Here is a 24,838-nt window from a genome sequence, read left to right as displayed (position 1 = left end):
TTGATGCAAGTGCAAGCAGCGCTTGCTGCCAGGGCAGCCTCTAACTACACACATGGCATCGACGCTGGCCTCTCCTTTTGAGAGAAAAGGAGAAAAACATTACCTGCACAATGCACGTTAACAGACGCCAAGTGACTCTTTTTCTGCTACAAGTGACAGTCGTTTTTTTTTTTCCAGTGGAGGGTAGTACCCTGGATTGGTTTGTCTCTGGCTTTCGATTCTCAGACTCGGTTTGATGTTGCCGGGCACATTCACAGATGGTGAAGGAGGGAAGGGGGTGTGATGAAAATGCTGTCAAAGCCACAGACGCTTATGTGTCTCCAAGGCGAGGTGGTCTGTCTGCGGGGTGTCTGTGCTTGGCTTATCGCTGTTGGCTTTTTAAATGTTTCAATTCCTGCCATCCAGTAGAACACACGGTGCACCATTTAACTTGACTGGAAAAAAAAGAGAAATCACTTGAATCAGACTTCTTATGCTGCTTCATGTGCGAAGAAGGGGGTGTCAAGGTGGATAGGCCACAAATGTAGTGGCTTGAGCATCTAGGCTGAAGGCTGGGGTAAATAAGTCCTCTAGAGAACAAATAAAGAACTATCTGGCTACAAAGCAGGAGTCTCAGGTGCCTGCCCTTCGCCTTGCTGTTGTAATATTGTAATAAAGGAAGGTATGCTTCTCTTTTTTAGCTCTGCTGAGGATTGATGGTGGAAACCAACACAAGAGGATATTTATTGATTTGGCTTGGGAAGTTTTGGGCAAAATAACTTGACAACTGCGCCCAAATGCAGTCATTAAGAAGCTTCGTTTAATTCTTATGTTTGTTTTGCCATTATTGATTTTATTTTAATTTTTTTATCAGCTGTTACTAAAACTGTTCATTTGCTGTGACATCAGGGTTCCCATTTGTTAGCATGTTTCTCATTTACATTATTGTCTCTGTACCAGGAACAAAAGCATTGCATTGCTCAGTTGTTCAAAATGTTAAGCAGAATTTTTCATACTAATTTGAATTCATACATCCTATTTTTTTCTATTTGAAAAGAAAGAAATGTATCTGTATTTAAAAAGATTATTATTCTTTAATTATGTTAAATTAATTAATCAATTATCAGATAGTTTGGCTCATAGTACCCAGCACTGGAGTATCATATTTCGACTGTAACTGCAAGGATGCTTTACAACCTGTGGTTATTGCCAACATATGCATGGCTATCTGTAAAATAGTAAGATGGCTGAGCCTTTCACCCGGTAAGCCCTCCCCTCCCATATGTTCAACTTCCAGTGGCAGACCACCAGCGGCATCTCATCAGACATTCAAATCGACAACAATTTCCCTCCAATGATGTGACAGAGTATGAGAGTAGTGATTTAAGATAAACATTCTGACTTTGTAACTATTTTTTATGTATATAGTACTGTAAATGTATTTAAAATATAAATTTATGTATTTTATTTAAATATAAAAAAAAAGTATTTTTTAAACTATTTTTCTATTTGACATTTATTTAGACATAATCTATCTATCTATCTATATATCTATCTGTCTATCTGTCTGTCTGTCTGTCTGTCTGTCTACTATTCATTCATTGCTGTTGAACTTCCTTCAAGACATGTTGAATACATGTAAAAGTTTTATGAATGCTTTTTCAAAAGACATGTTTCATAGACTTGTTTTGACTATTTCAAATTTACGAATTTATTTTTCAGTTCTTCAGTATAAAAATGCTTCTCATCATATACCAAATACTGCATACTGTTTGTATGACAAACCTTGATACCACTCCAACAGACACATACTTGGTCTTCATGCAGGTTGACTTAAGGTATTGTTCATTCGACAGAAGCATGCTAATCATTAATTTCGTCTGGACCTCAATAAACTCTAGATTACAGTAGTGAAGGTTTCTAAACATATAGGTCCACTAATGTGTTTATGTAGTCTGCCAGTACCTTGCCTGACAGGAAGCATTGGATTCACTTGGATTAGCACTAACTAAATATATCTCCACACGTAGAATCCACAACGTGAAGGTGCCGTTTTGAACAAGTCTGGCTCTGGCCGGTCTGCATAGCTGTTCCCAGACCTGCTCACTGCAGATTACAGGAACACAAGGTGAAGTGTGAAAGTTTGAAGTGGGTAAAGCTAATCATTGTGTAATTACGGCTGCCAAAAGGGAGCCATTAGCTAAGTGCTATCCACTAACGGTGGTCTCTGTCGTTTTGCGTGAGGACTGAGAGTGAAATTGTTGACAATGGTTGAATAGTCCTCCAAGGCCCCGTGATTTGGCCAGGCAGCCTCTGTGTTACATTGCTACTCATTAGCGGCTATGTTTGGTGCACTGCCTTGACAAATCATACCCCAATGTTATTAAACATGTCGAAACATTGTTTGACAATTTCCCTGCTCGCCTTGTAATTGGTGCGCTCTGTGAATAGACTATATAAATATATTTATGAGCCGAGAAATTTAGTGCTATCAAATCAAGGCAGGGCCTAATGCATTTTTCAGTGCTGTAAATTTCGGAGATAGTTAATGACTTTATGAGGATGTTTATGGGAATCGGCACTGTTTATTTTCATAAACAGTTCAGCAGATGCTGGTGAGCGCAGCTGCGGTGGTTTGTATTCTTATGGAAATTACAGGACCAGCTGTTGTGCTGTACTTACTGTAGTTAAGCGCTTGCAAGTTTGCAAGTAGAATTAATCTTTCATAACGGGGCTCGAGTGGTAAAAGGCCGATGGACAAGGATTACAGCAGTGTACCATAAATCTTTTTGCGATAAGTTTGCTCAACGTTTCGAAGCATATTCTAGATTTATGAGAGCTGTAGATGAAGCACAGGGAACAATCTGTTCTGACAGCAAGTTGTCTTCATCATCAAAGTACACGGGCAATATGTGTGGTTGTTGCTGCAGGATGAAAACGATACTAAGTACATACCAGATCGCTCTGTGAATAGAGGAGGGTTTAAACTCTGATTGAGCCCTCTAGACACCTCTATCTGAATGAGGTTCACCTAAAAATACCTCCAACTACAATCATGCTCTCAGCTGAAATCTTCCTCTGTTTCATTCCCTCTGGATGAGTGTCTATGAGAGGGATGGCAAGATGGAAAAGAGATGGGCGTCTAGTGTCAGAGGGTGTGTGCACGGGATGCCGAAGACATATGAATGAACGCCTTGATGTTTGTGTAACAGCATAAGCTATACTGCATAAACACATATGCTTGCATACATTCCCCTGCATGTTCTGTAACTAAACCAAAGAGCAGCTTTATTTCCTCTCCCAGCATGTGCGTCCGTCGATGCCAGTTTGTCTGACATCAGACTCTTTCTGACACTAATGCTTGTGCCAGTCAATTCAAGACCAGACTTTTGACTCGTCAATGTAAGATCATAGTCTCGCCGACAGTCCCGCCATGTGGCACAGGAGTGACTCTTCAGCACTTTAGTGACTCTTGGCTGTCACCGCACGCTCCGTGAAGAGCAGCGGGCACATCTCCAGTCAGTGAACCGCTAAATGAGGGCTTGGCCAGACAAGCAGACACACACGGGTGACAGAGAGCACTGTGGTTTGGAAGGGACGGCTGGTCTCTCGCCTCCTTTATGCCCAGGTCTTTGTCTCTTTTGCTAATTGAGCGACCCGACTGACCTTAGAGTAACATGTCACCACAGAGGGGTCAGAGCCCTGGTGCCATGTGACATGGAGCCTGTGACCTGATGTGAAGGGAAGGGCCAATGTCACAGATCTAATCCGGTGACGTAAGATTCAGCTCTGATCTTTCTGCTTTTTTTGTATTTTCCAAACCAAACAAATCACCTTGATATGATTCTAAATGCATGTAGACCCATTATAAAATTGGCCTGTGTGTCTGTTTAAACCTTTATAAAATAATTGTTCGTTTTGGCTGTTACAAATAGCTACCTGCTACACTGCCAAAAGGGTTTTTGAAAAGACAAAATGCAAACAGTAAGCTCAAAAGGGATTTTTACCGCTATTCTACAACAAAAAAGGCTGATTAGTATGTGCCATTTGTTTTTCATGTGCATTATTTGCAAAAAAAACTAGCTCTCTTTTATTGATTGCAGTCCAACAATAGCTCTTTTTATTCAGGCAGGACATTCATGCTATGTTGCCTAGTGACATAATGACATCCATCAGGAAGTCAAATGTCAGTCCTTTCTTGCTCTGACATTTAGTTTCGGGTACGTATGGAGTCATTGTTTTGCATTTGATTTGGCTGATGTTGGAAAAGCATCAAATGGGTTATTTTGTGCTATTTTGAAATGACCATTGAAGTGCATCAGCCATCATGAGAGACTGGAGATGAATCTGAATTGGTTGCAAAGACAAAAGGCTCAGCCTTGAATCATGAACCTCTAATCCCTGAAGCATTGTCAGATATTACAAGGAGGTCTGCGCCAAAATATGAATGAGTTTGTAATGTATGGGATTGTGCAAGAGGGACATCTTCCATCACTCAAACCGCAGGCATTTCTGTCGGGACTGTGAAAAGACTGACAGGTCTATTTACCCCATTCCAGTCAATCATGCAGCCTCCTTAATGTCTGCAGGCCTGTTGGCTTCAGGTTCGGGTTGCAACAGAAATATTTTGTGATGATGAAATCACAGAGTTTCCTGTCCATTTTCCACTTTGAAGGAACCGAGGGCCTTTGTGGTGTTGTAGAAAGAGACCTGCTGTGTTCGAATGGATTTGATGAATATGTTTTGTTGCAATGATAGTCTTATGTAGGTGTCAGACCGCCTTGTGTTCTGCTCTGATGATTGGAGGTGCTACTCTATATGTTAAATGAACACCTATGAGCTTCAGAATAGGCTCTGAAAAGAAATTTGTTCGTGTTCTTACAATATACCCATCAAAATACATATATGTGGAACCTGAAACCCTGTCTTTGAAGTGTCGGTTTTTTCAGGCGTGGTGGAAATGTTTGTTTCGTTCTGTTTGCTGAAGACTCTTTTTGTTATTTCTGCAACTGGATTGGTCCATCTCTGCACTTATCAGGGCCTCGGCTAAGAAGTGCCAAACTAGTTTTGGGGGTATCTGTGAAAAGGTTCCCCTTAATCCATTTTATTTGCTCTGCTACCTCAAAATCATTTGTCCACACAGCCCAATATCCCCCGCTGGCCCTTTCCTCCCGCTTCTTCCAAGGATTGAGAGTGGCCTCCGGCTTCTCCGGCCGTTCTCATGGCTGTCCCCCCACCTGCTGGGACCCTGATCCCAGGCCGAGCTGCGCTTCAGCAGGGGACAATTACTATCCCGCTCTGCCTTTGATCATCTGACCACATGGAAGCACAACAGGTGACCACATGTTTCAACAGACAAGAAGGAAGAGAGGGGAGAAGAAAAGGGTGAAGAAAGAGGAGAAGAGGGAAAAGCATTTGCCTTTCATTCTCCCTCACACACTGCACACTAGAAAAAGGCCCATTCCAGGAGCTGTTGTAGTTCTTGTATAATTCTCAAGATCTTTGGTGTGTGGTAAACGCCTGGACTTTTATTGTCGCGATTATGTCTTTGGATCGGAAGAGAAGGCTTGTTACAGACATGGGGCGGCCGCATGTAAAGTTTCTTTTTGATTTTGCCTTGTCTCATTTACTAAAGCTAGTGCGGAGTGCTAGAGAAGTAATTTGAGGCTGAGCTTGTAAAAGTAAGTGCTAATTCTTTTGTCATTGTCAGCCAAATTGTCTCTGATCCAGCTGGGCCTCTGCATAAATGCTCGCTGTGGTCAATATTGAAAGTGCTCCCACACAAAGTCAAAGCCACAGCCACAGCCACAGCGCTCTCAGTATACTAACATATACGACTCTCCAATTGTAGCTCCTGAAAGCCATATGAATGAAATTGGCATTTTAGTTTAGTTGAAATTTGGATCAATGACATGTAAGAGTGTCCACAATAAAGAAAAGGAGAGCTCTTAAAAAAAATCTATAAAATTCTATAAAATAAATTCTATAAAAATGTACTCTGTATTCATGTTTTTTTTTTCAAGAAAGAATAATTTTCAAGAAATGTTTAAATTTAATGACTCTAAAAATGTGATGCAACCATTTAGTAAAAAGTAATAACATTTTCCTAGCACCTAACTTTTCTAACAAATATATGAGTGTACATTGATCATTGTTTTCAAAAAGTTTGAATATATATTTTTCAAGGCAAAATCATAAATGATAAATTCAGAATTTTCACTGTTTTTGATGGAATCATACATTACATTCTATAACGTGAGCTATCCTCACCATATCATAAAAAGATCTTTTCACCTTCAAACATAGCTATGATGGTCTGCAGGGGTCCAGTATATGATATAATTTCCTGTTTTATTTTTATTTTTTTTCAGTCTGTTGGTCGAGCCACATGATTTTGTTGGTCCCACACATGGCTTTCATTTTGCAGACAAAAGTGTTTTAATTAGCAGTGAGGCAATTTTGTTATTTTTGTTCGAAATCATAAGAAAAGATGGAGCCAAAATACTTTTTCATCTTTTCGAGATTTTTTTTTTCCTTTAATGAGGCATTTTTCTTCATTGTGATTTTGGAGCTGTTGCTTATTTTGATACCCCGAATGAGGGTGTGAGCTCAGCATATTTTTTCGGAGTATGTGTTGTTGCATGTGGTATGCGCGTTATTTGTCGCAGCATGTGTTCGTGTTTTATTTGTTTGTGGATGTTATTTGTGTACATATCCAGTAACTGTGTGTGCATGGGAATGGATGTGTACAGTATCTTTGAGAGTATTTCTGTTTGCATGCCCACTGAAGTGGACCTGAGAGGTGCTGGGATGTGTTCGGGGGGCCTCGGGTGAGGCAGCCAGGCCTAGGGTGAGCTGTTTGTTTTGGCCTGTTTGCTGGGGATGGCCTCCTTGAGTGTCCCTATTGTGCAGCAGATCACTTTACCACATTAAGGGCGCATGAAAAGAAGCTCTTCACTGGCACTTGGGCCCTGGCTGGAATAACAGGCAGTGTTTTGACTGGCTGCCACCTTCTATTCTGACCACTCTGCCACCCAGCAGACGGCTCCCGTCTCAAAGAAGCCTGGGAGGAGAAATGCACAGACAGATAGTCACAAGACTCCTACTCAGCAAACAAACAGTATTGTTAGGTTATGTCACAGTCTCATAGACTTATCTTAATTTCATTTTTTTCTAGTTTAATTTTGAATTCATATTCTGTCTCAGTTCTTGTACTTTTATATTAAAAAATATTATAAACTAATCTTTTACTTTTTTTTTTTTTTTGATTATGAAGAAGCTTAGCTTATACATTTGTTCATGACCATCATGTTTTTGACAAAACATCACTACGTGTCTCACCCCCTTACAGGCCCTTTGTGCATTTTTACCTAGTTCATAATCATTTTATCCGGCAGTTAAAAATAATTAACAAGTTATGCTCTTTTGTCTTCCACCATTATGAGTCCTCCGTCTAGCAATGAAAGGCTTCACCATAAGCACAGTCACATAATAGTGTCAAAATCTATTTTAAAGTGCAGTAATTCAAGGGTTTACAAGGCTCCATAAAATCTCAACATGCCCCAGTAATGAGAAGCATGAATGGAAACTTGGAGCGTTCTTCGTGGCCCCAGCAAAGGCGGGAGACCAAATGCAGGACACACGGCACAAAGCACGGGGGCTGTAACAAAGGAAGGCAGGACAGACCGAGCTCTCACTGAGTGAAGACAAGCACACGTTGCAAATATTGGACAGACCTTGTTGCATGGTTGAAGTGATGCAAGTGCTAGACTATCTTGTTGTACAGTCTGCAATTTGAGCTCTACTGTACGGTATTCTTTAACCTTGCTACAATGGCATGTATATAATCTAAAAATTAAAGTTCAAACTTTTGGGGTCAGTAAGAGATTTTTTTGAATAACAAACAAACATAATAAGGATATAAGGATGCATTGAATTGATCAAAATTGACAGTAAAGATGTTGATGCTGCATACAAATTTATACTTCAAATAAATGCTGGTCTTTTGAACTTTCTATTCATTGAAGAACCCTGAAAAAAATAGGGGACAATTTCTGAAAAAATATTAAGCAGCATAACTTTTTTTTTTTTTTTTTAAAGAAACATTTATAAGAAATATTTCTTGAGCACCAAATCAGCATATTAGAATGATTTCTGAAGGATGTTGTGACACTGAAGAATGGAGTAATGATGCTGAAAATTCAGCTTAGCCATCTCAGGAATAATTACATTTGAAAATATATTCAAATATATTATATATGACTACAATATAATTGTTTTACTGTTTGAAGTATATATTAATTTATATCCATTTATATATATATAAAAGATCTTGCATTTTATATTCACACTTTTCACAGAAGCTTTAGTTTCTCTTCAGGATTTAGCACATTACGTTTTGAGGCATTAAAAAATGTGTGGATGTAACTGTAGAGAACCTCTCTGCACTCGTACAGTCGTATTTCAGACTCCTTGCTGAGTTTACACTTTCTAGAGATCTCATAACTCCACATGTGGTCGGGGCAAGGCTAAAAGACCCTGTGATATCATGTAAACTTCAGATTGTACACACCTCTCTACTGTTCCCAGGACCCGTACAAGAGCCGGTCAGATGCAAATGTGTGAACAGTTATGCTCTGCATGATGGTCTTCTTTTGTAGTTAAAACTCTTAACAGATCTATTAGGTACTTTCAAGTTTATACGCACACAGCGCGCTCTCTTTGAAAATAAATGGAGGTGGCATGATCTATGCACTCAGACTGCTGACATATGAGGTAGGCCTGCTCTCCAGCTCCTGTCTTCAGGATGTCCCCCATAATGTCTCCAGAGACAGATGCCATGAGGCATAATTGTGTGCGGGAAGTCTGGATGCTGCGCTTATGTAGTTACAGCAACATATCAGTGGGCTGTTGTTGATTTGCTGTGTACTGTATATGTAGGGATTTTAAACTCAGCCAGTACAAATTAAAATTGACATTAAGCCATTTATGCTGCTGAAAACAGTCTTTGACTACAAGCTAATAATTGTGTGGGTATGGCCAATATTTGATTTACAGGCTAAAGGCTGAAATCCATTGTAAATCACCAGAGAGAAATTGCTTTCAAAATGTTATTACAGGAACATATAATGTTATTATTGGAGGTCATAAATGTTTCAGTTTTAGAGCATCTTGGCAGCCATTAATGCATTTTTGGTGGTTTGCCTCCTACCACCATGTTTTTGACGGCTAGAAACAGATCCAGAATATATGTGAATTTGAAATGTGTTTTATATACATACATTTTTTTTTTTTTTTTGAGAAACTAATTTCATATTGTAAATTTTTTTCTAAACGCTTGGTAAGAGTAAGTTGCCTTAACCAAATAATCTTCCCGATTCAGCAGAATGTAAAAAGTTTGTGTCTTCAACAGACTTAAGGTATTGCTGGGTAATTGTGTTTTTTCAGTTAATGGCTAGGCGACAGTGTTGGGGAGTAACAAGTTACATGTAACGGAATTACGTAATTTAATTACAAAATAAAAGTAATTGTAATCAGTTACAGTTACTGAGAAAAAATGTGTAATTAAATTACAGTTACTTATTATTTTTTAAAGATTAACTGTTTTTTTTCCAAGGCATTGTTAGATTCCAGTGTTTACTGTCATAGCTATGTAAAGAATTGATTCCAAAAACAGTATCATGGCTAATAAAATACGTATTTAAAATCATAACAATATGTATTTAACCTCAGAATTATCTCAAAAAAGTCTGATTTTGTGGTGGCTGTGCTTCAAAGGGGGACATTGATCTTCCACAAGTTGATATGATTCTTTAGGTGCCTTGAATTGTCCCTCGTTCAGAAAGCAGTCTGGAGTAAAATTATTTGCGCAGACATAAACGAATTTAGGTGTATTCAGTGGAGCATTACCATTAAAAACAAAACTAATACACTGCGTCCTAAGTGGCGGTTGTGGGCGGGGCCTGAACAATATGACATCATACTGCTCAGAAAATCAAAACGGCTTGATAATTGAGACTGTTTGGGATTTTGGGGGATTAAAAAAAAGGAGTGAATGGATTTTTATCATTGTTGGGTGGTTGTATACACACTGCTTAGATACATTTATATGCAAACACCATGTAAAAGTGAATTTTGCATCCAATGTCTACTTTAAAATTGAAATATAATCTTAATTCAAGTGATGAAGGATTTCAAAAGTGTGACAGTAATCAGTGTTGAGTACTACTGCAAGGTTTATCCTGCCTGGTTTACATGTTTGAAAATGATAAACAGTTGAAAACATTACAAATTTAGAAAAGAAGTAATCAAATGTAATCAGTTACATTACTTTAAAAAAGTAATTGAAAAATTACACTACTTATTACATTTTAAGTAGGGTAACTTGTAATCTGTAACATATTACATTTCCAAAGTAACCTTCCCAACACTGCTAGGCGATAAATTATTTACTTTCTGTACATGTGAGAGTAGTAATTACACAGCTGTCCCTGCCTCTTCTTCAGGTCCCAAGGTAGTCTCAATGGAAAGCATGTCATTCCATATTAATTAAAAGCATATCAAGTCACTCGTTTTGAGGTTTGCGGTCAAACTTTTTACACTGAAATGATGTTATGCAGGATGCCATTTAATATCTGTGGTGTTTTTGGACACAAAGTTTTGGAGTTTGTGTGGGGTTAATTTTTCAACCCACCCGTCCATTTGGGATTCAGCAACTTGTTGAGTTGACATTAAAATAAATAATAAATTAATTTAAATAATTAGTAACTCCACACAACAATTTCTTTGTTCTGCCAAACTGCTGGCCATCAAAAATCATCTGGTATAGAGGAAATCGCTTTAAAAATTATATAAATAAATAAAAGCATGAAAATAGCCAGGCTTTTTACTCAAAAGCCTTTGATTACTTTTAATTGGAGAGCAATTTTCTATGCAAAAAAACAGAGTATGTGTGTGCAGTAAAGGAGATGACAGGTCTAATGGTTAATTGAAAAGAAAATGTGTCAAGCAGGAATAGAAAGATATGAATGCATGTCAGAATGACTGAAACGTGCACAATAAGAGGCAACCATGTCAGAGTAGAGGCTATTCAGTCTTGTCCATCCGGTGTGTAACATCTTTAACCTAATGCTAGTTTCTGTCACATCTTAAAAGCACTAAACATTTTTACTTCTCAATCTTTTACGTTCATGCTATATCTAATTACTCCCACCACCCAGAGTAACATTTCAAATAACCCAAGGATGAATATAGAAGTATTACTTCTATATTCTAGATGAAGATATATGATCAGTCACTATTTCGACATTTGGAACCCCCGTGGGAGTCTGGTTGTTGCCTAGTGCATGTGACATGCAGACCATGCAGTGAGAACTGAAGCTATTCAGACTGCAGCTGCTGTTAATGTATGTTATTAAAGGGTATAGTAATTTTTCCTGTAGTCTTGCAATTGGGGGTGATGGGTAACTCTTAATGTTTCTTATTAAGAGACCATCGAGAGAGAAAATGTTTCTGCATAGCCAAATGCGGAATTGTAGAGTGCATCAGGACGAAATGAGGCTTTATCGAACAAATGCATATTTCTGTTTTTGAATGCAGTGGATGTAAGAATTTAAACATTTGATATTTCATTTTTTTTAATCTATTTTACAGACTTGGCTGGTGTGAGATAATCCATAAAGACTATGTGTGACTATTTGTGACACTGTGAGGTGCGTGTTCCACCCCTTTTTTTTTTGTCTATAGATGTACCCTAGCAAAAAAAAAAGTTATTTTGACTCCTCCCTTGAAGTTTAATTTGTTGATGTTGGATTTATTTTTTATTTATTTTGATGAGTGGTCTGATGGATGTGTAGTGGACAAGAGGATGTACATCCGCTTTCCTTCAGCCGGCTCTTACAATGAATGGTCTGAGTATTTTTTTTTAATAGGGTCGCACTCCCACTCTCAGGGGGAAGCAGGAATTAAACATGGATTAATAATTGACATGAATTAATCCTTAATCTACATGTTCTGTCTGTCTGTCTATGTCCTATGTGCAGACAGTAGTCTGTCTGCTGAACTGTCCATGACTCAGTATTACAAATCCCACCCAGTGTATAAGGTGTTTATACAGTGTAGAAGCTTTTAAATTTTAGAGGTGAAACATGTTTTGGTTCCAAGATCTCTTTCTGGCTATGCCTCTCAGTATTGATTATGATTAGTTAAGTTATCATTTTAGAAGTTATTTATTAAATTGTGGGCATTTAAAGAGCATAAATTAAACTTGGTCTGTTTGCTATGCTTTGTTAATGATATCTTCTGAAACATTAAGTTGTGACATTCAGTGTTTTAAGAGGATGGAGAAGGAACCCTGAAGTTTCTGTTAAAGCAGAGGGCAGTGTTGACACTTCAAAAATAGTATCGAGACTTGTAGATGACATATTAAAAAATGAAATGCATGTCTGAGAGGTTGAAAAGCGTCAGACTTTATACATCACTGTATACATATATAGCGCTTTTTAATTTAGAAATTATAAAAATGTTCTGTGAATGTAGCATGAACATTAGCCCCCTTCTGAGCTATTATGCTGGCTGTCTGGGGTTGCAATTTTACACTTCACCGACTCCGACAACCAGTCTACTTGAGCCCAAATGCCCCAGATTTCACCTTATTTAGGTGATGTACCAAAAATCATTCAGGACGCAGGCACATTTGGCAAAATTAAACAAAAAGCACAGACACAGACATCGTTTCTGAGAAGGAATACAATTTTATCACAAAACATGCTGATATCTGAAAGCAATATGTAGGCCTATATTACGAATTTCGTATATTCGAAACGAAATTTCTTATTTTTCTACTCGAACTTAAAGCTGACTTCATGTGAAATAGTTACTCAATTCATATAGCCTATATTAACTCATCATATATTTCACATAAAGTGAGCTTTGAGTATATAAATATTCATAATATATTTGTCGGAAAACATACCATATTGCTTCCTTTCTGCACTTTAGCATGCTTAAAAGTTAAGACATGGCGTTTTACATGAGCGGTTTACTCCACGTTCATGTTAATTTATGATGCAATCAGGCGTCTAATGCATGAATGGCGGCATATTAAATGAAACAACCAGACTGGTGACATAATGTATTATTAATAACCTGAGAAAAAAACAGTCATATCATGCAGATTTCCCCGTTTTTAAGAGTTTAAATCTGTTTTAAGTGTTCTAATATCTCAATATATCGCCTAATGTAAGAAAGACAAAAATCAAAACGCCCGCAGGTAAATGAATGTTTCATTTGGCCATGATTAAACTCTGACGACTATAAACTTTTCATCCGAACGCTTTAAACATATGAATTTTACTCCTTCCTCATGTTTTCACTTAGGCTACCAATAAAGCAGAACACTCTCGAGTTTTCTGAGACAAGGAAATTGCAGCAGTTTGACCTATAGTGCATGATTGAAGTTTCTTTGACATTCATTTCGAGTGAGTTGCTCAAGGACTTGCCAAGTGAATTGTTAATAACTCTTATGCTCCGACTTTTATTTTTGTGAGAATTACAAGGTTAAGCCAGGCTGCCTTTGACATTTATGACAAACATTGACAAAGTATGGCGTGACTTAAAAACTAAATAAAAATAGGATAATATTCTTGCAAAAAATGTTTGCGTTTGAAAAATTGCCGCTGGAGTCTACACCAGCCTGCTGTACCCACCTTTTTCTTGCCGTAAAAATGGGCGCGGCCATTTGTAAATTCTATGGGTCTAGCTTCCGGTCTCATCTGCGTCCAGCTATTATTAGCTGTACAAAACAGTTCGTTTTGCTGCTTGATATTGAAAATTGGTGTGTCTTACCATATTGTTTTAATGTATTATCTTAATTATGAACACACTGGTTTGTAGTGCAAACAGTTTTACCGTTTACTGCACGTTGTTATTCTTGTCGTTATTTACCTATAGCGGTTAATGATCCGGAAGTCTCGCCCATAGGCTTACTTCCGCGTTGAAGAAAAAGGTGGTTAAGGTAAAGTTTTGTTCTCTTTGAGCTTGGAAATTAATTGATTTTCGCTGATGTCTTTCAAATACGCTAACTTGATTTGAATTTGACAGCCAGTGAACTTAACTTATTGGTCATCGTCATAATTTGTTACTAAATGAGAAAACATCCATTTGATTTGCAGTTTAAAATCTATACATTTATATAGATTTATATTAAACACCATTGCAGTGTCCTGTGGCCTCAAGAATTTTTTTTACCAAGTTATGATGGTCAATATTCGATATTGTGATTGCAATTAGTGTTTGTGTGACACAAAGGCAGCATGGTTAAGAAATACATTAATTCACAGGAACTTGTGCTATGTTCCTTTGCAAAGGAAACCATGGTTTTAGAAAAAAAAAGTGAGTGGGGATAAAGTATGTGATCCGTTTTCTGTAATGCCCCTTAAAATGTACAGATGAAACTGGAAAAAACAATTACACAGGAGATTGGCCCTGGGGTATTGAGAGGTAATCAGCATGAGGGGTTGGATTGACTCTGGTGCACCTTTGGACCTTGCATTATCCTGGCATGAGGTCTCTTTGGCAATAGCCAAGCAATTTCCAACAGCACCTGGCCGCCAAAAAAAAAAAAAAAAAAAAAAAAAAACTAAACGGTGAGTACACAACTATTTGGAAGTATAAGCTCAGGAAATAATTACCTGCATGATACAGTGTGAATCTTCAGTATAGAACTGCTTGCATCTTGTATGTTAAATTACTAAAATATAAACGGAAAATTATAAAAACAGTACATTATGAGAAATAAAAAATATATATGACTTGGCCAGTTCATTAAAGTGTATGTTTGCATCTTTCATTAGATTTTTTTTATTTAAGGACTAACTTTTTTTGAAGAGTCAAATACATGCCATGTTATGTCAGCTATAGCAGAAGTGATACTTTCTGTCTCAATGATTATGCCATTTACATATTGTTGCTTAAGTCTTTATTTAGGTATTTATTTAGGCTTCCAACCACAAGCACCTGCTCTCTCGCCCCCTGCAGCCCCTGACCCTTGTTTGCAGGTGTTACTGATGCAATGATGGCCATATAGCTCTCTGAGTCCTCTATTAATTTGATAAGTTACTCATGATGACAAACCAGTGGACACCAACTTCTAGTGATCAATAATTAATGCATTATTATTAATATCTAATATTATTAAAATGGCCATTGGTGCACCCCTTTGAATTGGGGAAAAAAGAGAGAAACGCATACCATAATTAATATGGAAATAATTGTGCTGACATGGCGTCCCTGGTAGCCTACATAATTTTAAATATATATACTTCTTGCAAAGTTTGTACATACAAACGTTGGAAGGACGAGTGCCTTCAGTGTGACAGAGAACGTGCGGTGTTACAAAAAACTATTGGGAACTCGCTCTCTTTTAAGGTGCAAATTGATTCGCAGCATTCTTATTTAAACATCCACGTAGACCCGCGAATAGTACTTGAAATTATTTCTGAAGTGTGGCAAATATTTGGGTCTGGGAATTCATCCTACCCTTTTACTTCGCACGTTATGATAATATAGATAATGACGTCTCGGTATAATAACTACTTTTCGTCATCATAAGAGGTTTCGTCCTATAAGCCCCCATAACTCTTTTTATATGTAATAAAGTGTTACACCTAAATTTCCCCTGTGCATTACCGTCTGCTCTCATCGCATGGATATGCATTTCAGTGAAGGCGTTCCAAACTTAAGCAGTTTTCATAGGCGCCGACTTTGATGACGTTCATTTTTATTAGGTTATTATGTTTCTTTATGCTTCCTTGTTAAAATGGGCCTGTGCTCACTGAAATTAAAAATAATAATTATCCCTCTATGTGTTTTAATCTACACGTTTTTTCGCAAGCAAGTAATTTCCAGTACATGTTAATAAAATGTTTAAACTAAAAATCTATCTATCTATCTATCTATCTATCTATCTATCTATCTATCGTCTTAAATATCGGACAAAAGCGGTTAATATGACGCTAATTTTAATTTTAAGACGCTATTTTCCATCTGAATCTGTGTGCTAACAACTCGCTGCAAATATGGCGATACTGGAGATAAAATGTTCACTCACATAACAAAACTGACGAGGAAGGAACAAGTTACAGACGTGCTTATAAATAAAAAAAGCAGTTGACACTTGTTGGACTTATGGCAGTTAAAATCGTCTTGTCTTATTTAAAGTACCAGAAAAAAAAAGCCCTTAGTTCATTCTAGTAGAAATGTGATGGGCAAATCAATTTAAACGCAAACTTTACGAATTTGTCTTATTTAAAGTACCAGAAAAAAAAAGCCCTTAGTTAATTCTAGTAGAAATGTGATGGGCAAATCAATTTAAACGCAAACTTTACGAACTGTCAAGGTAAATGACTGGTCCATTTGCCTTGCTTTAACATTACAATGGGCTTTGCAGCACATCCAAAGTAGATTCTGAACGGACACATCCTGGATTAACAGTCATATTGAGCACCTTTGCATATTCATCGCTTTTCCTGCAGGTGACTAAGCATCGGTAGAGCGCACTGAAAAGGGTTAATTGACGTGCAAATGGTCTCTACCTTCCACATCACTCTTGTATTGTTTGGTAAATAGCGAATTAAAGACAAATACAGCCAAATTCACTTATGTTATAGCGTACTGTAGCTAGGCCTACATAAGCTTTGGAGTTAGAGATTTTCACATTCAGCATTTTTTCCCTGTATAAATACATTATACAGTCAAAATTGTATATATTACTTTATTAGGCTATTTATTATTATTTTATCTACAAGTAATGCCATAACTTCTAGTCTACAATCTTTTTCTTTTACAATATGGGGGAACGAATAGCCTAAATATATTACGGCACTTTTTGTGTTTTTAACGTTACAGCGGAATTAGTTTACCTTGACTACTAAAGGATCCCCTATAAAGTGCCTTCACTTGTTTGACGGGTTTGAATTCTTGTCTGCATCGCGGAGCTGTAGTGTGTTATACATGTGTGGCGATGACCTATTGGATGTTTCTAATGTTTAAAAAGTAAAGTATAACTCGGAAAATAGCTCACGGTAACATGTAGTGCTGACAGCATCCCGCCACGTTCAAGGCAACTCCTGAGTTTATGATCGCGCACGCAGTTGCGTGACAAAAACCGTTTGGAACCTGCTCGTGTCGGTTTATCCTCTTAGACAGTGCCACCCCGCTTAGCCAGCAAAGCTATGAGATTGAATGTGGCTTCAGGGAGGACTAGGGAAAGGACCCTAATTTAGAATTAGCCAGAACGCTCATCCAACCCATAAACACTTGAATACTTCTAACGTTACCGTGTATTTTAATGTATAGGTTAAGTAAAATGTATGTAAACCTATTTGATAACATTTTCACTACAGATTATTTGATAACATTTTCACTACAGGTTAATTAACCAATACCATACCTCACATTTCTCATATCTGCCTGTCCAGCATTTAATTTACAGCAGATCTGAAATTCGCCGTTTTACTTCAGCCAGCCAACAACCGCTACTTTTCAAACTCCTTCCACGTGACTGCAATGCTGAAGTGTTTTCTAATCCTTTTCAGACTTCGTTATAAACAGCCAGGCATTCTTAAGACAGGTATTGTTCGAGGACCAAGCCTTCTCTTGTATTAACGCTACTATAGTTTGTTGTTCACGACAGCTTAAAAAAAATTAGACGGGACGAAAAAAGTCGAGTGTGCCCATTAGTCAAGCTCAGCTGGTAGGTCGGGGTGCCTCAGCAAAACAGCCAGCGCCATGTTGTGACGTCACCGCGTATGTCAGATAGCGTGAGGAGAAAAATGTGTGAAATGGAAAAAACTGCACTTGCGCAGAAATCAGAAAAGATTCAGTTTAAATGAATTTGTAAAACTGTTTATTTTTGAAGGTGGGGTGGGTTTGATATGAGGGTGGAGTCTTGGGGGTTAGGCCAAAATACAGCAAGCGAGGAAGGAGGAAAGAGCCAGGCAGGTCCTCCAAAAATAATGTTTGCCTACATAGCCTTTAAATCGTAAACTTGACTCAGTGAAAAAATATTTTGCTTTTCACCGCGTATTTATTGATTCGTGTTTCTAAATAGCTGGTTCGTTTTATTATTGCTATTTATTTATTTTTTTTTAAATATAAGGCTATTAAATATATTTTTGCATACTGTTTCTATAATTTATTTTAAATTTTGCAGCAATGTCTGAATTGGTGATGCACTGTTAGGCAATATATTTCAATAATTTAATTTAAAATATATAATAAGTCTCTGTGTAATGCAGTGGGATGATAAAATATACAGTCGCCCACTGGTGCAGTCTCTCTTGTTTTTACTACACGTTCTGAATGAATGTCTGCCAAACCCAGCCTACATAATTGAAATCGAGAGAATGGCTTAGCGTATCTCGGTAGAAAGTTTTTAAACTTAAACTCAGCAGCGTTCTTGTATGTGTACTCCCCAAGGTCCCAAGTCCTGAAATAATCTTGCGCTAATACGGCTGTTAAGCTCCGTTAACGCTACACAATTTTGAACTTTTTCGTCCCTCAAAGAAACAGGATGCTAAGATGGCGGCATCTTACTGTCAAGTTCAAGTGTGTTGCTGCATCGTACGCCTGGAGTAGGGCGTATGCTTTAAGTTCACAGTTAGAACCAGAGGAAAATAGCAAAAGAAAGAAATGAAAAAGAAAAACTGAGGTCTTCATTTGTGACATTTCAGAATTTGTTTTAATTCCAGTCAAAAACTTGTTCACATTTTGTCATAAATAGTTTGTTAAACAAACCAACAAACAATAACCCTACCTCGAAAGAAAGTACAAGATTTTGCTGAATTTTTAATAGGTATGTTGAAGTAACATCATTTGCCTCGAAAATGGCACAGTGACACAGTTCATCAGTTAAACGTGCTTTTCAGGAATAACTTGATGCGTGACCCATTTCCACGAGAAATGTCACAGAATCACATTCAAGCTCAATTTGTACATCAGATCTGTATGAGACCAGGGCTGAAGATACATCGAAGGTGGCTGAAATAAATCTTTCTTTTAACTTAACGTATAGAAAATAGTATATAAAACATATATTCATTAAATTATTTAAATAAACGTATTTATATATCACGTTACTTACGAGGTACTGTATTTTTTACGTTTGTTTTCAAAAGTAGTGCTGGTGGTTTGAAATCATGTTCATAAGCACAATATATTCATATGCATAATTTTAGTCTCTTAAAAATATGTAACAATACAACGCTGTAACTCTTGGTGTCACTGAACACATATTTTCCCTCCCTTTTCCACCTTAAAAAGTTCTAGTAATCTTAATACTAAATTTCATTCACACATACAGTTCCACATCTGGAAAAGTTATTCACATAAAACAAGCAAATGTGTAATCAAAGTTTTCTATATGTTATACCACAGTACTCATAACAAACAACACGCTATATTCACAGAAGAACTACATTTAAAGCAATGCAAACTGACAGACAAAAAGTTTTATTTTGAGATTACTGTTGTGACAGATCATTGCTCCTCTTTGACACATTAAACACAGATTTCCATCCACAAAGACAGTTCTGGAACCATCAAAAATGGAATACCATACTGATTCAAATGGCTGTACCTCAAACCCAAGAATATAATGTCTTTAACACTGTCACACGAGTTCAAAGTTGATGCACGAATGAGAGCTATGCTATTGCATGGTGTATCTGATCAAAAAGTGGCGTGTCGATGAAAACACTGGTCAGTGGGCCTCTTGAATTTTTAAGTGATCTTTATAGATCTACCTTAGAGATGTAGTCTATACTCTGATGCTAAGAGTAAAGAAAATAAAAAAATACAAAATAAGTCATTTTGATAATAAGCTCACGTGGCTGATTCATCAGTGATTTAAAGGGAAAAATCGTTTTTTTTTTATTTCTTTTTATACAGGTCCTCACATGAACTTACGTTGGAAAATGCATACTTGAAACTATAGATCATGTCATGTCATAATATTAATATAATTAATACTTTAAGACCCAGATAAGACACATGTATTGGTAAAAAAAAAAAGATACAATCGTATCGTGGGAACTTTAGAACTGACTCCCTTTTCATCGTTAAAACTGGTTATTGACTCAAAACTGTACAGTCTTGTTAGAAAACATTTCCATAAATATCATTTAAAAGTCGGCGCTTTCGCCGATAATTAAATTACAAATTGATAAATATGGCATCATGGATATGTATATACATCATTAACAAAGGCAACGTTATATTCAAAGGTAACAATCGTAAGCTAATACCACATTTCTCCACCTGAAAACGGACTTGGACAACAGATTTGACTCCATCAAACAAGGAAATACATTCACGAGTAGGCTATATACTTATTTATGATTTATTATTTTTTGTTCAAGTTCAAGACAAAGACTTTGGCACGTTTCTTAAGACTGTCTGAAGTTTTAACAATCAACTAAAAGGTGATGCGAGTGTCACCTTAATATAAAACACCGTGAAATATTATTTCTTTGCCATTATTTTTAACTTTTTTTTTTTTTCAGAAAATACATAAAATGAAAAATAAAATAATCATCTGAAATCTGAAAACTAAAGGAGAAAACCGTTTATTCTTACAAAGTGTTATTTTGTTATTTTATGTCTTGATAGTTTTCTTCGAACCCGGAATAAAGTCAAATTTCGAATCCTGAGAATGGACGAGGCCTGCTGGCGAACTCTCATCTTTTCCTGTTATTTCAATGCCATTTTGAACGCCATGGCGTAAATAGTTTTTTTAAAAGGTTACTTCAACCTTTTGGTCCACCATTTGAGAGTCTGCTTGGAGCTTCAAACGTACCATTCGTTAAAATTAGGCGGTAGTCCATCGCTGTGTGCAGATGCATTTTGCACTGCAGACGTGGGTGTTTTTGTCGGGTCTTCACTGTTCGCAGAAACCAGCACTGGCGGCGTGGAGGACTCGTATCCAGAGCTAGCAGCTGGAGACGACTCTGAGCCTTGTGATTCGTGTACCTTAAATTATAACGTAAATAGATGTATGACATACAGACAGGACGAGGAAATAACACGCTTGTACACGGTTAAACTTTATGCTATGTCTAGGATTTCTGATCTCTGTTATACATAGTGAACCAAAATACAGAACAATATCAGGCCTGCTTAAAATGAATGTAAACGCATTGTCCGTATAATGCATAGTACGTTTATCTAAGGGGTTAGCTACAACATTTTTTTATATATATTTATTTGCGTGATTGCAAAATCAGAAAATGTCCCTTACCTTCATGTGTTTCCTGAGAGAGCTGGGGTGTGTATAGGACTTGTCACACACTTTGCAGATATATGGCTTGTCAGATGTGTGCACGTGCATGTGCTTTTTCCTGTCGCTGCTGTTCGCAAAGCGCCTGTCGCAGCCGTCGAAATCGCATTTAAATGGCTTCTCACCTGCAAGTGAGAGCAAACACTGAAGTTTTAGTAATATAACTTTTTTTAATAGAGCGGATGTGCAGTACAACTTTCAGTTATGTAATACGCCTTTCGAAATGAACAGGCCATGTTGCGCTCACACTAGATGGTTTGGTTGCCCACATATCACGCTCTTTGAGAGGTCTTTGCTGTTATCCTTTATTTTACTTCCCAAGAATCTTTATATACGTTTTAGCAAACCAACACGCCATGCATTGTCGTGTAAACTGTGTAGCAATTGTTGAACAATTTTTGCACACGTTTCTTGTCTGCCAAGTGTAACAATATAGACTGTTCAACAGCTTGCTTTACATTTCATGTGGATCTCAAAGGGGTCAATTATTTAGGCACAAATCCAGCCATCAGACTAAATGCACTTCGACTACTTCATACTTTCCCAGACCAATGTGTAGCATTTTATTCATACATCCATAATACACAAATCCCATGCTATTTCTATAACTTTATAGCCACAATCATCAGGAATAGCTTCACAAATGCAAGAGGACAGTCCATTCACAAATCCGCTCCACAACAACGCATGCAGCTTTGCATTTAAATGTTTCTGTGTTATTCATCTCTTTAAAGAGATGCAATATATACATTTAAACAAAAACATATTTTGCTCTACAGAAAAAGTAAAAGAAACTAAATTTCTTAATAACAGTCATGTGATCATAATAAATTAATCTTCCCAAACATTTGAGAAATGTATTTAATTTCCCCAAACCTAAAGTGTAGTTAAAGTAGTTGTGGCGATTTTCCTGCATGGTTTCCTCTTTATTACATTTACTTTTAAATTAATTTAAAAGAAAATGCACTTGTTTATTGACATTTTTAAAAGAACTGCAATTTGCGTATAAATAACCCCGCTGGAATATCATTAAATTAATATTTATTTTTCCAAAACCAGTGGGTAATCAAAAAAGGGGAAAATACGAATGCCTTACCTGTGTGAGTTCTTTTGTGAATTTTAAGATTTTCTGATCTTGCAAAGATTTTCCCACAACCAGGGAACGGACAAGGGAACGGTTTCTCTCCCGTGTGCACTCGGATGTGGTTCACGAGTTTGTATTTGGCCTTAAAGGATTTCCGCTCTCTCGGGCAATCCTCCCAGAAGCAAATATGATTACTCTGTTCTGGCCCGCCAACGTGTTCGATTGAAACATGTGTCACCATTTCATGCATTGTGCTGAAAGTTCTGTCACAAGTCTTTTTAGGTCTGTTCATCTGATTCTCTTCTATCCACTTACAATACAATTCTTGCTTAATAGGTTGCCGCATGTATCTGAAGAAGGCCCCCGGACCGTGGTGTGTGGGTACGTTCATCCCCATGTTCATATTGATGGGATGGCTGTAGTTATGGAGCTGAGCGGTGCCGTAAGGGTCCGTACGAGGGCTTGCCACAGGTCGGTACGGATCTGGACGGCCAAAAATGTCCCCGCGTAAACCCAGGTGCATTTGACTGTTTACAACATGTCCTCCCGGTGAAGTGTGGCTCACGCTCTGGTCGTGAAGTCCAGGAAACAACAGATGTCCCGGGTTGTCCGAAATTCCGGGGGGCCCGTGTAGACTCCCCGCAGAAGTGGCAAAGATTCCATGCTGGGCACTCGGCGGTGCGGTCTCTCCGATGCATGCGCCCCTGTTTCTGAAGAGAAAGTCCCTGGTCGAATTGAATGCTCCACCGGCGTAAGAACCAACTTGTCCTCCGTGGTGGTGACCGAGCGCGGCTGCGTATCCAGTAGCTTGCTGGGTGAACGCCGATGACTGGCTGGAGGCGATATCGTGAGTAACGGGACTTATCTTGAAGGCAGCCGAGTGAGATGAATCTGCGAAGGGACTGAGCCCCAGCCCGGGGTCTCGGTTTCCCAACTCATGGTGTCTATGCGTTCCGAACCCCCCTACTCCTAGTGAAGGGAACTGAGGAGCGCTATCAAGGAGCATAGTCATTGGGCTCAATCGAGAAAAAGCAAGTGAAAAAAAAAATATGAGAAACCCCAGTTTAGTGGAGTGAAGTGGGTAACGGTAAACTGAGCACAATTTCACGTAAGCTTCAATAAAGAAATCTTGAATTGAAAAACGAAATGATAATCCCGGGTCTCCGTAAACGGGAGGAAAACTCCCGTAACTGGGATCCGTGAGAAAGAGGATCAAACTTCCCCCCCTTTCCAGGCGAATGATGTCCTTGGACTGATAAAGTCAATCACTCACTCCTTGCACATAAATGAGCTCGGGAGGCAGCTCTACACTGTCCAATGAAAGCACAGCGCTTTCATAGTCACGTGACCGCTAGGAAGGGTGCTAATTGGCTGCGTGTTCGTTGATTGGCATGGTTTAATATTGAAAATGGCAGTTACTTTCAGTGAGTAGATTTGATTGGATGCTGTTGGGCATTATTTGCAGGTAAAGCAACGGGACTTTATTTCGGTTGAGTAAGAAAGGCTTGTTTATTTCCCTTGCTTAGCACGTCAGCTGTTCCCAAAGTTACATAAACTTTCAGGAGTTGCTTGACAATTAATTTCTCAAAATACACTTTCGCCGAGCCTCTTAAAAAGCTAAGAAGATCAGAAAAATGGCAAAAGCGACTTGGTGAAATTTTTATTTATTGGAAATTAAGATCATTTGTAAATATCTATCTATCTATCTATCTATCTATCTATCTATCTATCTATCTAATAGTATTCTACATGAACACATATGCGTCCGTAATTTTTCTTTTAATGAAATCACTTTTTAGAGTGAAGCCGTAAAATGGTATAACACATAAATCGCACTATAGAATGTAGAACCCAAAAATAAGAGATAAATAAATATGGTGGTAATTATAATATCCCTAAGATTTTTTTTTTCACGGCGACAAAAATTCTTGCTATTGAGGAAGTTTCACAGGGTTGCTGGTGGTGACTCGCTGCAGGACACATAAAATCAGAAAAAGTTCAGAAACGCTTTGAGTGTTTCAAGCAACGCTTTTTATACCTCCAAGCCATTTCACGTTCCTCTCCCCCTCAGTCTCTCCTCGAAAGGAGCTACCTTTTATATTTTAGACATTAAAAACAAAAATCTTTAAATCAGCCCCTCATTCTGGTCTAGTCCTCAGCTTTCAGGCTTTCACTTTCAGCACATTTTCTACGAGAAAAAAAGCAAGTAGGGACCTAGTCTAATAGTTTTAAGGTAATTTATTTTTCAGTAGATGTATTATAAAAGTGCTCTGTTGATCAGTTGCTTGTTGTATTCGTGTAGGCTAACTTAAGACCTTTAATACAAAAAAAATGAAAATGTTGATTTTTTTCTAATAAATACACTGTAATAGAATGTAGTAGTAAATGTTAAACGGTTAATTGACTTATAATAGTAGCCTATATGCATTTCGCTTACACAC

General features: G+C 37.7%; 1 protein-coding gene and 1 long non-coding RNA gene across 3 annotated transcripts in view; one reads left to right on the top strand and one right to left on the bottom strand.

The window, feature by feature from the left end:
* The window catches only part of LOC107661371 (uncharacterized), a 40,570-nt gene extending 17,777 nt beyond the window's left edge, over window positions 1-22,793 (top strand). Inside the window, exon 3 of one of the 2 annotated variants that reach the window (XR_001631101.1) lies at window positions 22,734-22,793. This is a non-coding gene — a long non-coding RNA (uncharacterized LOC107661371). The remainder of the gene's footprint in view (window positions 1-22,733) is intronic. The other variant, XR_001631099.1, reaches the window with a different exon arrangement.
* On the bottom strand, window positions 20,629-23,632 carry LOC107661368 (zinc finger protein ZIC 3-like). The gene is made up of 3 exons (XM_016450896.1): window positions 22,410-23,632; window positions 21,275-21,438; window positions 20,629-21,006 (listed from the first exon to the last, which is right to left on the bottom strand). Exons 1-3 carry the CDS (start codon window positions 23,407-23,409, stop codon window positions 20,824-20,826), a joined length of 1,347 nt encoding a protein of 448 aa, XP_016306382.1. The 5' UTR covers window positions 23,410-23,632; the 3' UTR covers window positions 20,629-20,823.
* Window positions 23,633-24,838: the final 1,206 nt, after the last annotated feature.

The sequence above is a fragment of the Sinocyclocheilus anshuiensis genome, unplaced genomic scaffold (genome assembly GCF_001515605.1).
Source record: "Sinocyclocheilus anshuiensis isolate Anshui unplaced genomic scaffold, SAMN03320099.WGS_v1.1 scaffold635, whole genome shotgun sequence".
NCBI classification, from domain to species: domain Eukaryota; kingdom Metazoa; phylum Chordata; class Actinopteri; order Cypriniformes; family Cyprinidae; genus Sinocyclocheilus; species Sinocyclocheilus anshuiensis.
This window is presented reverse-complemented; position numbering and strand designations above follow the sequence as displayed.

What these genes read in the sequence shown, in the direction of transcription:
- LOC107661368 (XM_016450896.1), bottom strand. Translation starts at nt 23,409, where the DNA reads ATGACTATGCTCCTTGATAGCGCTCCTCAGTTCCCTTCACTAGGAGTA. An exon ending in TCACAAAAGAACTCACACAG is followed by an intron (nt 21,439 to 22,409) that starts GTAAGGCATTCG and finishes TCTCACTTGCAG; the next exon opens with GTGAGAAGCCATTTAAATGC. An exon ending in CTCTCAGGAAACACATGAAG is followed by an intron (nt 21,007 to 21,274) that starts GTAAGGGACATT and finishes TTATAATTTAAG; the next exon opens with GTACACGAATCACAAGGCTC.